The 16,366-nt window shown below is 41.5% G+C and overlaps 1 protein-coding gene across 5 annotated transcripts; it reads left to right on the plus strand.

The window, feature by feature from the left end:
• The first annotated feature begins 307 nt into the window (after nucleotides 1-307).
• On the plus strand, nucleotides 308-14,397 carry cnot3a (CCR4-NOT transcription complex, subunit 3a). Of its 5 annotated transcripts, none has more exons than XM_047360373.1 (19): nucleotides 308-380; nucleotides 2,257-2,327; nucleotides 2,452-2,519; nucleotides 2,608-2,682; nucleotides 2,769-2,858; nucleotides 4,531-4,659; nucleotides 4,828-4,923; nucleotides 5,031-5,250; nucleotides 5,346-5,473; nucleotides 5,911-5,967; nucleotides 6,255-7,149; nucleotides 7,238-7,343; nucleotides 7,424-7,565; nucleotides 10,273-10,305; nucleotides 11,242-11,341; nucleotides 11,657-11,855; nucleotides 12,964-13,096; nucleotides 13,199-13,324; nucleotides 13,441-14,397. In XM_047360373.1, the coding sequence occupies exons 2-19, from the start codon at nucleotides 2,303-2,305 to the stop codon at nucleotides 13,537-13,539; spliced, it is 2,721 nt and encodes a 906-aa protein (XP_047216329.1). In that variant the 5' UTR covers nucleotides 308-380; nucleotides 2,257-2,302; the 3' UTR covers nucleotides 13,540-14,397. The 5 variants fall into 5 exon arrangements, with proteins under 5 accessions (XP_047216329.1, XP_047216327.1, XP_047216331.1 ...); XM_047360371.1 differs by having other exon boundaries at nucleotides 309-380; nucleotides 11,242-11,350; XM_047360372.1 differs by lacking the exon at nucleotides 308-380 and adding an exon at nucleotides 1,988-2,006 and having other exon boundaries at nucleotides 11,242-11,350.
• Nucleotides 14,398-16,366: the final 1,969 nt, after the last annotated feature.

Raw genomic sequence — 16,366 nt, forward strand, 5'->3', positions numbered from 1 at the left:
GGTATTAGTCCCCCATAAGGAGAAATGCCTGGAGGCCTTTTCAACCACCTCAGTATCTGGGATTGTATTTTTTGTCTGGTAAGTTCTCTCTATATTCATTCACGGGTTAAAAAAAATCAGGAAACAGGACAACTAAGGTGAGAGCTCTCAAAGTAAGTGTAAGAATCCCTCCCTCCCCGTTGAGCCCCCAATGAGGAAAGGTGAGATGCCTCATAAAACCAGTAATAAAAATACAATAACTGTTTGTTTTTTTTTAATACTGATTTAAAGGGGGGAAAATCCTACTCGACTGGTGTCTTTGACAAGAGATATGCTTTGCTGGCGCTGTATCTTAAGGAGGGGAAGTCGTTCAGGCCCCTCAAAACAGACTGATTTTTCAGGTAAGATTCCTGCCTAAGTTTAATGACAGATAAAATCACTGGTCAAATAGGACTGAACATTAGTTTTCTTAAGAGTAGCTGATATGTACTGTACAGGCACATCTCAATAAATTAAGATTATTATTAAAAACGTTATTTCAGTAACTCAATTCACCATGTGAAACACTTTGTAAAGATTAATTACACACAGACAGATGTTTTAAAGTCTTTATTTCTGCTATGATTTTCCGCTCGAAATGTAGGCGTAATGAAAAGTATGTTTAATAGCTGCTTACATGTTATTTTCAAAGGGTACTTTTAATCTGACAAACAAGCCTCATTGGAACCCATATTCCAATTTACCGAGATGTACCCGTGTATATAGATGTGGTAAGAAAGACTAGTCAAGAGAACCTGCAGCTCTGGACCCACATTGAGCTTAGGAGACCCTTTTGCAGTATCTTTTGTAGTTTTGATCAAATGCAACGGTAAAATACATTTTATTCACATCTAAAAATGCTGTGTAAGGGGGGAAACTTTAGCAGTTTTCACACCAACCTTTCACTGATCATATGCATAGACTTAAAACAGCAGCTCTTTTGGAACAAGAGAAACCAAGTGAAAAAAATCGCAGCAAATCCACTTTGCATAGAGCTCCCCATCAAGTGGTCAAAATGTAGAGATCTGATTTGATTACAAAATGTTTAGGTCCTGTTATTTGGTTCCCAGCATAGACTGCAGCCTCTCATTCAAACTCACAGTAAAGGAGATGTTCAGGTTTTGTGTTTTCCAACTGGAGGCAGAGAGCTAGTGCAAAAAATACAAGTCGTTGTTACTTAAGTGGTATACATGGGCTCCAAAAACATTTTATTAGGTGGAAAGTATTTTAATGCTCTTTTAATTTTTTAACTTTGTGCTCTTTTTAATAGCAGCCATCATAAATGACCATAAAAGAACTATCAAAGTAATTTTACACCTACAAACATAATCCATCACTAAGATACATACATTGGACGTCTAACAGAAAATAAAACAATGCAATGAACCAATGGCCGGTCTCCGATCCAGCGGATGTGCAACTGTGACAGGCGTGATTGCTGTCCAATCAGATCTCGTGGAATGGGTTTAGGGCGGAGCCTAAACGTGGAGGTGGGACTTTAGCTACCGTCCATCTTCAGCTACATTACAGTGAGCGAGCTTGACGAAAAGAAAACAAATTTTGGAAGTAAAGAAGACTTTCTGGAGTTAGTTTTGGCTGTATTTCAAAAAAGACAAACGAAATCCCACACCCTAGGTAAATGTCTCACACAAGTATAAATATACATGGTCGGGTTAACCCAGTTTCCCTTTTTCCTTAATTTGGCTAGCTGAGCTGCTACCTAGCATTTTAGGTATTCGCTAGCATATCGGCGATTGGAACGGTTTCTCTTGTATTTCACCTTTCAACACGCAAAACTATCGTTATAAAAGCTCAAATGGAGCCCAGAGTAATGATACATTTGTATGCGTTACATCAGTCAACATAATTCATGGAGACTGTTCTGGGAAGGGATAGTTGGTAATTGAGCGAAGTGGATGAGCTAGGCTAGTATTAACGTTAGCTCGCTAGCTGGCTAATTTTAGCAGACTGCCAAACCAGTCAAATTGGTTAGTATTAGCGGGATCATTTAACTTTATGAAGCATAGTGATGGAGTGACTGTCACATAGGATTTTATTTTGAATGTGTTTTATTTGTTCTGCGGTTGTGTTATATATGTGTTGCTAATATCAGCTGTCCGTTTAGACGGTGTTAACGTCAGTTTCGGTCGCTGCAAACCGATGTACGGCTTTTCAGTCGTCTGTAGATTTATGTTTGATTTTACAGTGTGCTGATGCTTGTGTGGTTTATTTACATAGATCACGTTCTGACAGACGGAATGTGGAAACTGTCGTAGTCAGAGCCATGGCTGATAAAAGAAAACTACAAGGTAACTGTGAAACTGTTCATGCTGCCCCACAATGAGCCGCAGACTTCTCCTATTATTGCTGTCATTTATTAAGTTTCAGTGTACTTTTGCAATCTAACTTGGATATTTTTTTTCATCTTTGCAGGTGAAATTGACAGATGTTTGAAAAAAGTAGCAGAAGGTGTTGAACAGTTTGAGGACATCTGGCAAAAAGTAAGAGGTTTTCCATCTTTATAGCGATTCTCTGCTGTAATTGAAGCCTTCATATATGCAATTTTCCACTCATTTTTCTACTTCTCAGCTCCACAATGCAGCTAATGCAAACCAGAAGGAAAAATATGAGGCTGACCTCAAGAAAGAGATTAAAAAACTACAGGTAAATTTGGACAAGTGCATAAAAACTGATAAAAATATAAAAATTTACAATGTGAAAATGTGTTTCAATGCTCTGTGTTTTTGCAGCGATTGAGAGATCAAATAAAAACATGGGTGGCCTCGAACGAGATCAAAGACAAACGGCAGCTAGTAGAGAACCGAAAACTAATAGAGACGGTATGCCTCCTTTGTTAATGTTCATAATGCAGAGTTTTTATTCTGGCAATATGATTAACATTACCTCATCACCTTCCCTCAACCGTGAATGTTTTCAAAACATCCTGCAAATATCCTCACCGGACACTTTTTTAGGTATACTTTTTCAATATCTTGATAACACAAACAGGGACTCAGCCAGTCACATTGCAGCAATTCAATGCATTTAGCTCTCAATAAGTGATGAAGATGACTTGCTGATGTTTAAACTGACCAGGAGAATGTGTAAGAAAGGGTGTTTTAGTGAGTTTTGAACATGGCTTTTGGTAAAAGATACGTTGGTGTGAGTATTTCAGACACTGCTGATCTACTGGGATTTTCAAGCACAGAAATTCCTGTGGTTTATAAAGACTGGTCTGAAGAATAGAAAACTTTTAGTGAGCGGCAGATGAATGGACAGAAATGCTTTATTGATGACAAACAAGAACGAGAGGTTGGTGTGAGATGATAGCAAGGCAAAGTAGCAGAAATAACCAGTCATTACAATCAAGTAATGCAAGTTTACCTTCTCTGAAGGCATAACGTGGAATTTTGAAGCAGGTGGGCTACATCAGCAGCAGACCACAGCAAGTGCTACTTTTGTCAGCTAAGGGACAGGAAATGGAGGCGAGTTTTTGCGTAGGCTCCCCAAAATTGGATTGTAAAAAACTTGCATGGTGTCATGGGGCTCAACTGCAGCATTCAGATGGTAGAGTCAGAATTACCCCTAAATTAGAGGAAAGCATGCTTTCTTTTGGCATGTAAACTACAGTTCAGGCAGGTGGTGGTGGTGTAATGTTGTGTGCAATGTTTTGCTGGCACACTTTGGGCCCCATAGTAGAAACTAAGGATGATTTAAACTCCACAGCCTTCTTGAGCATTGTTGCTGACCGGGTCGATACCTTTTAGACCACATTGGACCTTGATGGCTCCAGCTGAGTAATGCACCATGTCACAAAGCTCAGATCATCTCAAATGCTTTTCTTGAACATGACAATGAGGTCACTGTACTCTAATGGCCTTCATAGCGCTCAGTCCTACAGAACATCTTTGGGATGTAGTGGAACGGAGGATTTGCAGCATAGATGGGAGGCCAACAAGTCTGGTGCAACTACCTGATGCTATCATGTGAATATGGGTTGACATCAGTGAGGAATGTTTCTTACATCTCGTTGAATCTTTGCAGCGAATAATTAGGGCAGTTCTGGAGGCCACATTGAATCCAACCTGGTGCTAGCAAAGTGTACTTAATAAAGTGGCCGATGAGTGCATTTTGCATAGGACTTGGTGAAAAACGCAAAAGACTTTCCAAGAACTATCAGTTTCTGATCATCTTTATCAAAAATAAAACTCAGATATGGCTCGAAAAATAAAGATGTCAGAAAGGTGTCTCCCACAGTTCCTTTTTTATCAAGCTGACAAGTTTTCACAGTATGATTGCTTCAGCACAACTGTTACTTTCTGCATTTCTGAAAAATCGAGAGCTTCCACCGAGGCGTGTGTGGCAGCCTAATCATAATAGCACTTTTTTGGCTCAGTGACCATTAAAGTGCAGATTTTTCAGAAGTAAAAGTATAATCTCAAGCCTTAACTGTTACATAAACAATGTCAGAGTGAAAATTAATGAGACTTAATGTGATTTTCCTGTTCTAAGCAAATGGAAAGGTTCAAAGTGGTGGAACGTGAAACAAAAACAAAAGCCTACTCTAAAGAAGGCTTAGGGCTTGCTCAGAAGGTGGATCCAGCTCAGAGGGAAAAGGAAGAAACGGGACAGTGGCTAACAGTAAATCCAATATTTTCTGTTTTTAAAAAAATACTGGGCTTGAATTATTTTTTTACTGCTAGATTGATCAAAAGCCAAGATGCTAGGAATAAAATACTTAACATCAAACTTGAATTTCTGTCAAATATATTCATTAACCTTTTTCTCCTGCTTCCCTACCACCTTTAGAATACAATAGATACACTAAATATGCAGGTGGATCAGTTCGAGAGTGAGGTGGAATCTCTTTCAGTCCAGACACGAAAGAAGAAGGGCGATAAAGAGGTAATTCCTTCCTCTTTCTACAGTCAGCCATGACTGTGCGCTCTCTACTTGGTATGGGGATGTAATCACTTTGCAAACAACCTTTTTTTGTCCAATTTGTCTTGCAGAAGCAAGATCGTATTGATGAACTCAAGCGGTTGATTGAGAGACATAGATACCACATTCGCATGTTGGAGACTATTTTACGGATGCTGGACAATGACTCTATACCGGTGGATGCTATCCAGAAGATCAAGGATGATGTTGAGTACTACATAGATTCCTGTCAAGACCCGGACTTTGAGGAGAATGAGTTCCTGTATGACGACTTAGACCTGGACGACATCCGTGAGAGAGCCCTAAAGATACATTCGGAAGATGCTTTTCTTTCCTCTGGCGCAAAGTCATCACCTTACGGTTTGTCTCCTGCTGTTCTCTTCTAGCTCCGGCATTAGTTGCCACATCCCCATCAGGCAATGTGGAAGATGACTTGTATCTCCACTCCAGCAGCACTCCCACCTCCACAACATCATCTTCGCCCATCCCTCCATCTCCGGCCACTTGCACTGCTGTAAGTTCAGTTTTGCGTCATTTGAGCTTTGCGCTGGTGATGGGATGTTTGGTAGTAAAATTACAACCACAAAAATTGTGCCTATTGCCCTTTTTTAGTGTGCACAATGCCTTGCAAAAGTAGTCATACCCCTTGAACGTCACTGACCAAAACAAAGTAGTGCGTAAATGGAAGAGAAATAACAGAGTTTTTAACGCATTCTTTCTTTTCACAATAATGCATTACTTTGTGTTGGTCCTCACAGAAAATCCCTATAAAATACATTAAAGTTTATTGTTACTTGAGAAATTGTGAAGCTTAAGAAGCATGCAGACCTTTGCAAGGAACTGTATTTATTAAACTCACCCATTAGCCCACCTGCTTACTAATCCAGTGGCTGCTGTGCTGACTAAACCTTTCAAAAGTGGATTGTCATATCAAGATATCTTCTCCTGTAGGAGAACTCGGAGGACGATAAGAAAAGGGGACGGTCGACAGACAGTCAAGTTAGTCAGGTGAGAGACTCCCATCTGTGCTGTGTCAGTAGCTGAAAAGTGTAGAGCACTGCTCTTCACCCTTGGTCCTGGAGACTCATGGCTGAAGGTTACTTGGCCTCTCAGGCAATGAAGTGAAACAAGTTTTCTCTGTAGGGCCACGGCTGGAGACTTCTAATCTAGTTTGTACCATTTACTGCATAACTAGGCTTCCATAGTCGGACCAAACTTTGCTCCTTAAAGACTCTGCTCCTTGATAGTTGCCATTGGGAAAGTTTTAACTTAAGATTCTGTTCTCCCATTTTTAGTCGCCTGTGAAGAACGGTGCCCCATCCTTGCAATCTTCCTTCTCTTCTTCTGCCACTTCTGGGTCCTCTTCTTCCTCCTCCCTCTCCATGGCGAGTGTTGTCGGAGGCATTCCCGCAGTTTCCACCAGCAGCAGTCTTATAGGAAGCTTCAGCAGCGCGGTGCAGCAACATCAGCATCAATCTGCACAACAGCAGCAACAATCTCAACCATCGAATCAGCAGCCACCTCAGACAAAACCTTCAGTCCCATCAAACAACACCCCCAGCCCACCTAGTAACCCACTACCCCCATTATCCATGTGCCCCTCACTTTCCACGCCCAGCACGCCCAGTTCATCAGCTCCCAACTCTCAGTCCTCCTCTGGGTCTAGCCTGGCATCCAATCTGGGGCTGGGGATGGGATTGGATTTAAGAAAAAGTGGCATTAGCGGGACCAGCAGTGCCAACCAGATGCCAAGTTTAGGCTTGACTGGCCACTCCACTCCTTTAAACACAATAGCAGGCCTAATACCTGGTTCCACATCGGCCCTTTACGCGCACGCGGCAGCACCTGGGGGCCTGGGTCTGAGCAGCACCACTCAGTCCAGCGTTTTGCCTGAGAGCAGCACTTCCATCTCCAATTCAAGCTCCAGCAGCATCACCACCAACGGAGCGGGGTCAGGGCTTAGTTTACTGGGCTCTAGCCCGGTCCACAACTCTCTGAGTAGCAGTATTTTGGGTCTGGTCCCTGGGCAGAGTGTGGTCCCTGCCACATCACAGGTGCCCCCGAGTTCTGCCAGCTCTACCCCTGGAGCAGTTGGCATGATGGTAGGAAACGGAGGGAGCGCCGGTGTAGTTGGAGTGAATGCCGCTCCTGCCAGACCACCAAGTGGACTGAAGCAAAACGGAAGCCCAAGTAGGTTAATGTGCTGGTGATTTGTGTCTGCTTACTATGGGTTTTCTGTAGAAAGACGTTCTCCAACTTGTTCCTCACCTACCTTCAGGTTACAGTGCTGTAGTGGCAGAGAGTTCCACAGAATCAGCTCTAAGCACACCAAGCCAGTCACAAAGCAGCCAAACCTCATCTCTCAGTTCCTCAACAAGCCAGCCGTAAGTCATTTTCTTTGTTTTCCTTCTGTTGCTGTTTGCCTTTTCAAAACGTTTTTTTGATCCCACCCCATTTTTTACAGGATGGACAATGGCCCCAGCTTAATTAGCTCCATCACACTGCCCCCGAGCTCTCCCTCTCCCTCCTTCTCAGACAGCACACCGGGCGGAGGGAGTCTCCTCAACGGACCCCACTCGTATCCGCAGGCCTCTGAGGGCCTCAAGGTGAGCCAAGCAAGCAGTGTTCATTTAAGTTTATGCTGTTTAACACTAGAACTCCCAAGCCCGTCAATTTGACGGCGAGCCTTCTGGATATGAGGCGGTGATGACGTCATTACATTACATTGGTCAGAATGCTAAAGGTTTTCTTGCACGCTATAAAATTATGGTTTTGACAAGAATTAATAATAGTATTTGATCAAAACCTATTGTGTTTTATTATTATTTATAAATAGTACTGAAAAATAATACAGTGTAGTGGGTACATTTAAAATAAAAAAAGCTTTACTAATCTGACCAAAAGCTGGACAGCTCCATGTTACGCCCCCCTTTCACTCTGCACTAAACTAGCACTAATAAATGCCTTCAGCTCATCCACACTCATGTCCCAGGAGGAATCATCTCCTAAAACTCTGTGGGCCTCAGCCACCCTGCAGCCCTGAATGAGGATGTGCATTTCGGCATCCACCAAGCAGAGGAACGCGGTCTGGGCATCTTGGATCTGGCGCTCTGTCAATGCTTTCTGGCTCTGACGCCTCCCTCTACTTTCTTCCTCCTCTGTCCACACAGCGCCATCCTTTCCTATCTCCTCCTTCCCAGGTGTGCGCTCATCTTGCGATGAAAACGCTGTAAAGCGCAGAATAGATTGTTGTTACTGGGCTACTATATCTATGACCTGACTTATTGTTTATTTCTTTTTCCATTATCAGTACCTTGTTTTTTAGTTTCTCTCCTGCCAGTGAGTTGGTTTGCTGGGTTTATAGCTGGGCACTGGGCAGCTGGCTCATCTCCCTGTCTCTGAACCTGCGCTGATTGTGGCTATAGTTTACATATTATTAGTTTACTAATCTATAAACTATAGCTTAAAATGATAAAATCGTTACATAGACTAGTCTTTTACTACCTTGAAATAATGCGCCACAACCTCCTGCTAACGGGACGACTTGTGTTTTTTAGCCGGGGGAGGCTCACTCTCTGACCCGCTGTCACTGGAACTGAATGCTGACTAAGACCCGTCAGAATCCCTCTCGACCCCAGAATCACAAACATGTAATTTTTGAAGCATTTCCAATGCCTCTTGAGTAGAAAATATCCTTCTGGAAGCCATTTGTAGGATGCCAACAATCTCCTTCTCAGACTGCGTTCTAGAATGGCGGTTGCTAGGCAACGCACACGCTTATAGTCAGCCGTGGGGAAAAAATATCAATGTAAATAATACATTCTACCTCTAACTACCTGTGGTAGTTAGAGGTAGAAATACTTAGATCTTTTATTCACTTTGTTATTTAAAAAAAAATAGAGACAGGAATACACAAGACACAGGTTTAGAAAAAAGTCAGGATGCCTGGAAGATAAGAGTTTTAATAAACCAGAGTTATGGCATGTCAAACTTTCAAAACCGTCAAATTGACGGCCCTGGGAGTTCTAGTGTTAAACTTGGCAGATTTCTGCTTCATCTTTGACACAAAAATATGAGGAGATCTTAACAGGGTTTAACATGTAAACAGTTTGGGGAAAAGATGGAATACGTATGGGAGAAAATGAAATCAAAGAGGAAAATAACTACATTTCCAAGCTTTATTCCTCATTTCCTTACCTAAAAACACCCGAGGTTCAGAGGGGGAAATTATATTTTTACATTATTTTCTTTTTTACATTAGGTCTTTATTTTAGGTTTATGCGTCGCAACTTGTGTTTTTGTCCAATTAAAAGATTGTTCTTCTTAGTTAACAAGTTACTGACAGAGAACCCTCTGGTAAAAGCACATTAAAATACCAAAAAGAAAGGCAATTTCACAGGATTTTACCCTCTAAAATCAAGGCTTTAAACCAAGTCTGTGGTTTTTAAACTGGATAAGGTTGATGTACAATGAAACTCCTGGTCTTTTCTTGAATCAGATGAACGCATAGAATCACCAACTGTGCTTTAAGCAATCTGTAGATTGAGATAATCTAGTTTTACAAGTCTAACAGATTATGTAACAGAGATAAGCCAAGTTGGTTCTGATGCCTAAAAAAAAAGGTATGGAAATGTTCTGTACCAAACCACTGAGTCAGAGCTTCAGTCTTGTGTTGTCATGGTGTGCAGTTGGACTTAAATGTTTTGCTTTCCAATGTAAAAAAAACAAAAAACTATGAGAATAAATTAGAGTTTTGAGTGTGGAAAGTTTTGAGATGAGAATTAGTTGAAATCATCTTGGACACATAAGGCAGAGTGCTTGTGATTTTAGTTGGTTTGTAAAAGTCCTTCTAACCCCTCAGTAAAATAGAAAGTCATAAGGTGTATTTCAGTAATTCACTTTATAAGGGAAATTTATTAAATACATTACACACAGTGATTTTTTAAGTGTTTCAGTTAATTTCAATGATTACAGCTAATAAAAACCCAAAATTCAGTTTCTGAAGGTGTATTCACACCAGGGAAGTCCTTTAGTCCGCTTGTTTGGACCAAGGGGGGAAACGAACTCTGGTCCGTTTAAATCGGACCAAAAGTGGCAAGTGTGAATACACCCTAAGAGAGAAACCTACAGGAGAATGTGTTCATGTACTCTACATTGTTGCACTCGATATGTGGTCTGGGCTCCTGTTGCATGAATGACTGCATCAATGCAGCGTAGCATGGAGATGAACAGCCTGTGGTTCTGCTGAGGTGGTCAGGAAGCCCAGGCTGAATGATTCTCTTTGAGCTGACAATAAATTGTTTCCACCTGCAGATATTTGGTCATCTCTCAGCAGGAAGATCGCAGGTGTGGCAAGTAGTTGTTTTTTTTTTTTTTTGTTTTTTTTTAACCATGCCTCCGTCCAATTAGTGTCATACTGTGAAGCAGCTCGACACTGAAAGTTCTGTGTGCTATACAAGAACCGCTGAACCGAGCCGTCTAAATTGACTGCGGTCAGTTTTAATGAATACCACCTGTGCTCCTCCCGCTGCGAGAGAGACTCCTGCAGGGATCTCCGGCTCCAGTCCCCAGAGAGCTGATGATCCTGCAACTTTTAGATGCAGCCCTGCTCCAACACACCTGAATCAAATGTGGCTGAATTACCTCATCAGGATCTTGTTAAGCTCTGCAGAAGTCTGGTAATCAGCCATTCATTTGGTCCAGTGGTGTTGGAGCAGAGATGCATGTAAAAGTGGCAGGATACTGGCTTTCAAGGAGTGGAGTTGGACAACCATAGACTATATATCACTTCTTTACGTAGTGATTCTCTGGCATGTGTAGATCGTTGGGTACTTTACTTTTTTTTTTTTTTTTTTACACATCTGTGTCGGTAGGCTAAACTTTATGTATTATATTTAAAATATCCCTAACTGCCCCAAACACCTGCTCCTGAACACATTTATTCCCAACTATGGACCTGCAGTCATGCAACGACACATAGAGATGGGAACCATCCTATATACTAAGATGATTTTAGGCAGAAAACATAATCTTTCTACTCTGAGAAGGCAAATATGACAGCAGTCCCTGATGATGCATAAACAGTAGTCCGAGGTCATATTTAGATTAAGCAGAAATATAATTCTGGTCCTTCCATCTAATTTCAGTTTTTATTTCATGCTCTTTCATCGCCTTTCTGTTCCAGAATGTCAGCAGCCTTGACTTTATTTGCCTTACCGTTTTCATTGAACTTCAGCAGGTACAGTATGTTTGCATCAGCACCCGTCTCTTTCCCCTCCTCAGGCTCCAGAGCCCCTCAGCTCTCTGAAGGCGATGGCTGAGAGAGCAGCGCTGGGATCAGGATTAGACGGAGAGATTTCCAGCCTGCATGTAACCGACAGAGGTCTGAACGGTCAGGCAGTATTTCCACTCTTTCAGCGAGTTATCAGCTCACAGTTAACAAATGAATCAGTTAATTAAAATGCATCAAGTAGCAGTTTATTTTGATGAATTGGATATAGATGGGTTGTTTTGTTCATTTGTTTTTAAATAAATTTTTCGATTAAATACGTTTTAAGAAATATCTGGTATTTTAGCTACAGATTTTTACTTTTAAGTGAAATCGAGGCCTAATCAGTGGTCATGTAAGTTTGGTTTTAGCATTCAAATGCTTTTACAGAGCAAAAACCTTCCCTTATTTGTTCCCCTTTTTCTGCAGATATCTTCTCTGGTTCATCGGCAGCGCCCGGCACACCCGCCGCTCCTCAGCCGTCCGTGTCGGAGGTCAGCATCCCCCCCTCACTCGGGGTCTGTCCGTTGGGCCCAACCCCTCTCCCCAAAGACCAGCTTTACCAGCAGGCGATGCAGGAGTCTGCGTGGACACACATGCCACACCCTTCTGACTCTGAGAGGATCAGGTGAGTGCTTCACAGACGGCGATGATACACTCTGCATCTAGAGTCCCAATTTATTTTATGATTTGGTACGTATATTTTACTCCTCATCATCTCGGCTCCCAGAATATAAAGCAGGATTCAGTTACTTTCTCTACTTTCAAGCTTTAGAAAAAACCCAGCCCTGATGAAAACCTTTACGATAAAACATTAAAACAAGCTGAGCGGCAGAAATAAATTAATGAATCAGTCTAATTGGATTTTCTTGTGTGCAAAATGTTCCATTTAATTTTAATCATGTTAAATTTGGCTTTTTTTGAGGGTGAAAGTTCATCATTTGAAAAGTCCTGCTGTGAATGTTTTAGATGGAAATATGACAGTAACACACTTCATATAGATTATCCCACATTATTGTGCAAGACAGAGCTGAACAATAGTAGGAAAAGATGCAGCAGGCTCTCATTAACAAGCTCCTCACGAAGGGTAGGCCGCAAAAATCATTGTTGAAGAAGCTGGGTGTTTAGAGTGTTGTATCATGCATATTATTGGAAGCTTAGGTGGAAGGGAAAAGTGGGGGTAGAAGATGTGCTAGCAACAGGGATACCCACAGACTTGGGAGGATTGTGAAGCAATGGCCATTTAAAAGTATGGGGGAGATCTACAAGGTGTGGACCTTAGCTGGAGTCAGTGCTTCAACAGCCACCATACACAGACATATATCCAGGTCCTGGTTCTGGTGTTAGGCCACTCCTGAACAGGAGACAACATCAGATGCCTCCTACCTGGGTTAAAAGAACTGGAGTGTCCAGTCCAGTGGGACGTTTCCTCAGTCAGGATTTGGGGAGCCGTGATAAACTTTGGCATTTTTTTGGAGCTCAAAGCTTATTAATGAAAAGTTTAGTAGAAGGAGAAAATGTGGTAGAAAAATGTGCACAAGCAACAGGTATAACTGTACCAATGAAAGAGTTTGGAAGATAAATTGAATTTTAGGTTATCAGTTAGCAGTAAGCCATAGGATTCACAGTTTTAATAAACACTTTAAATAACTACCTCTTGGTGTGTAATTCATCACTTTTTTAGCTGAATTGCTGAAATAGATTATGTAATGAGTTTTGTGATTTTTATTTCAAAGGCAATACCTGATGAGGAATCCATGCCCTACTTTGCCATACCACCATCAAGTACCACCGCACCACTCTGACTCCATAGAGTTCTACCAGAGACTGTCCACAGAAACGCTCTTCTTCATCTTCTACTACCTGGAGGTACATTTTCTCCACTTAATTATCTGTTTTGTATTTTCTTTGTTTTTATTTACAGCAGGTCAATTCAGTGTTTTTTTTTCTCTCTCTCTCTCTCTCTATCAGGGCACTAAGGCTCAGTATCTGTCTGCCAAGGCACTAAAAAAACAGTCGTGGAGGTTTCACACCAAGTACATGATGTGGTTCCAGAGGCACGAAGAACCCAAGACGATCACCGATGAGTTCGAACAGGTGCAGCTTCAAAGCTCATTTCTGTCCTCACTGTAGCTGAGATTCCCCCGTCGACGTGCTGCTCCTTGTGGTTTATTAATGCTCGTTTCCACTCCTCTCTGTCTCTCTCCCTCCAGGGCACTTACATTTACTTTGACTATGAGAAATGGGGCCAGAGGAAGAAAGAGGGGTTCACCTTCGAGTACAGGTACCTCGAGGACAGAGACTTGCAGTGACACACACAGAGGGACGCAAAAGGACAGAGAAAAACAAAACGTGCTGCTGTTGACATTCCGAGACTGAACTCCAAACTGTGGATAGAGATTGTGATGTGTAGTAGAAACCCTCTCCTGAAACGGAGACCGGTGTCTGTATAGGCTGCATCTCAATGTGAAGCCCTAGCTCCTCGTGTAGTGCTTTACTTTTACTTTTTTTTTTTTTTTTCTCTTCACACAAAAACACCCTGTGGGTCCGATCAAACATTGTTGCGCTGCACGAGCTGGGAAGGCTCCCGTTGGAGATCTGCGTCTGTGCCTGTCTGTGTGCACACTCATGTGGCATTAGGAAAAGCCTATCCAGCCCCCCCCCCATGCATGTTTATCATATATTTTTTCTTCTTTTTCCGTTTCAACAATGATTCTCTGTACCACCTGCCCAACATGAGCCTGGAAGCCTTTGACTCGACACAAAAACGAAACCTTGGATTTGATTGTTATGGTGCCCATCTTGTATTTACTGTAATTTGGTGGTTTAGAACGGGGACGTTCAATGGACATTTAGTGATGGTGTGTAGGAACGGCTTCTTTTAAGACCCTACAATGCCTGTTGAATATGGTCACTATTGAAGATAGTGAGCGCTTATCAATAGTTTTATTGATATTGTCTTGGTCGATTTAAAACGTGATTGAGAGTGACCACAGGGCCTCTCCCTGTGTCAGGGAAAGAGTCCTTATTGGACATGGATTAAATTGCTATGCAATTGAACTGGTCTCTGACTCTCTTTGCAAACAAAATGTTTTTAAGTTAACCTCTCGGAGATATTATGGCGCCTTCATGTTTGTGATGACGTAATAAACATGTAAAATAAATCTTAATATTAGGGTTTGAGACATTTTATCTGCTTGATGTTTGACTCGTACACCATCAAACAAAAAAACACACCATTCAGAGTGTGGTTAATGTAGCTATGGGTACATCTCGATAAATTACGGTAAAACTGAAAAGTTAATGCATTTCAGTAATTTGGTTCAAGAAAGAAGTGTTATATAGAGTGTTTACACACAAAAGTGTTTCTTCTGTTGATTGCAACTTACAGTTAATGAAAACACAATATTAGATCAATAAAGGTGTTTTAATGCAGACAGGTCACCACGTGCTGTAGAGTATAACCACTCAACTCCTGGTTGGGGCTCCTTTTGCTTCATTTACTGCATCAGTGTTGAGAGGCGTGGTGTTAATGAAGCCCAGGTTGCTTTAATGGCAGCCTTCCACTCGTCTGAAATGTCGGGTCTGGTTTCTACCATCTTCCACATGACAAAACTCCCTGTGAGGATTATTTAGGTGAGCCCATGTTGCTGGCCAAGCAAGCACAGTGATAGCTTAGTCATTAAGATATTAGTACTTAGGCTGTGTGGCCAGATACAAAGCTGCTCTAACATTTCCACCGGTGTTGAATTTGGACCGGGACCAGCATGTGAGATGGCACCCCAGATCATCACTAACTGTGGAAACTTCAGTCTGGACCTCAAAAAAAGATGACGTTGGACCTCTGAGCAACAGTCTATAGTTATTCTCCCACAAAACATTTTGAATGGGTTTCGGTTATCCCTAAACTTCCCATTAATAAGCTTGTATTTCCAAATTAAATTCCTATTTTAGGTCTTTGGACCACTGAGCATCAGTCCAGCACTTCCTCTTCTCAGCCCAGGTAAGACACTTCAGATATCTGAGTGTTTTAACACAAATGTGACAGTTGGAGCCCATCTGGATTATCTGTGTGGTGGCGACTCTTGACGCACCAACTCCTTATGCAGTCCACACCTTGAATCTCCCTTAAACTCTTTGTGGGCTTTGCTTCACATGCTGGAAAACTGTCAACTCGGCAGTCTTCCCTGTGATTGCACAGGCTATAATATTTCTGCATTTAAAAAACAAATTCTTGCTTTTATTGTTTTAATTTTCTGATAAACTGAATATTATAAGCAACGATATTTAAAATTAAACACTTCAAACAATTCTAATTTATTGAGATACATGTTTTACCCAAAATCACATCTTGACTACAAAATACATTTAGGTCGGGTCCAGTTCTGACTTGTAACTTCTCCCGTTACTTTTATCTTCAAACCCACTTTGTTCAATTTACCAGCTGATATTTAAGTGAAAACGGCGAATTTAAGCCGAAACAACTGTTTACATGTAGAGTTAAATATAGAACAGCTAAAATATTGGTGGGATTTTTACCTTGTGGGTTGATCTCAAGCTTCTTGGTCATCTGTTAAACTGATTTTATCTGTTCTGTTCAACCATGAGGTTTCTGCATCTGTACGGCACTTAACGTTGTGTATGATTACATTCAAGGGTTTCCTTTGAGAAGCAGATGACAGAAAGGAAAAATACAGAGCTCTGGAATCTGCCTTTTTATAGATTATATTTTTTGGGACTTTTAAGGTTTTCTGAAAGGGGAACCGCCTAAAATGTGAATTTCAAAGCAATTTCTCGTTACAATTCTGCATGGGAGATGTCAAAACAGGGGTTATGAACGATTGTAAAAGTTCAATAAACGCTTTTAAGAAAATACAGATTCTGTGGTGTGAAGTTCTGTCATTCCTGCATGGAACTGAGATGAACCAATGAGCCAACTTTCCCTCGACCTGCTTCAACCAGTGATCAGCAGGTCAGATACTGGAAATTCTGATTTTTTTTTAATGCATCAAAACTAAGAAAACCCACCCTTTTTGGGGTTCGAACTGATCAAACGACACGTACTTTTATGCACAAATACAGAGCGGTTATAGACATGTCTTCATGCGTGAATTGGGATAATCTTATTGGTTTGATTCA

This window comes from Girardinichthys multiradiatus, chromosome 3 (assembly GCF_021462225.1).
Source record: "Girardinichthys multiradiatus isolate DD_20200921_A chromosome 3, DD_fGirMul_XY1, whole genome shotgun sequence".
Classification (NCBI taxonomy): Eukaryota; Metazoa; Chordata; class Actinopteri; order Cyprinodontiformes; family Goodeidae; genus Girardinichthys; species Girardinichthys multiradiatus.

Bases quoted from the DNA above. Each gene is read 5' to 3' on its own strand.
- cnot3a (XM_047360371.1), top strand. From the start codon at position 2,303: ATGGCTGATAAAAGAAAACTACAAG. The intron at 4,660-4,827 runs GTAAATCCAATA...TACCACCTTTAG, and splicing joins AAACGGGACAGTGGCTAACA to AATACAATAGATACACTAAA. The intron at 11,856-12,963 runs GTGAGTGCTTCA...TTTATTTCAAAG, and splicing joins TCTGACTCTGAGAGGATCAG to GCAATACCTGATGAGGAATC.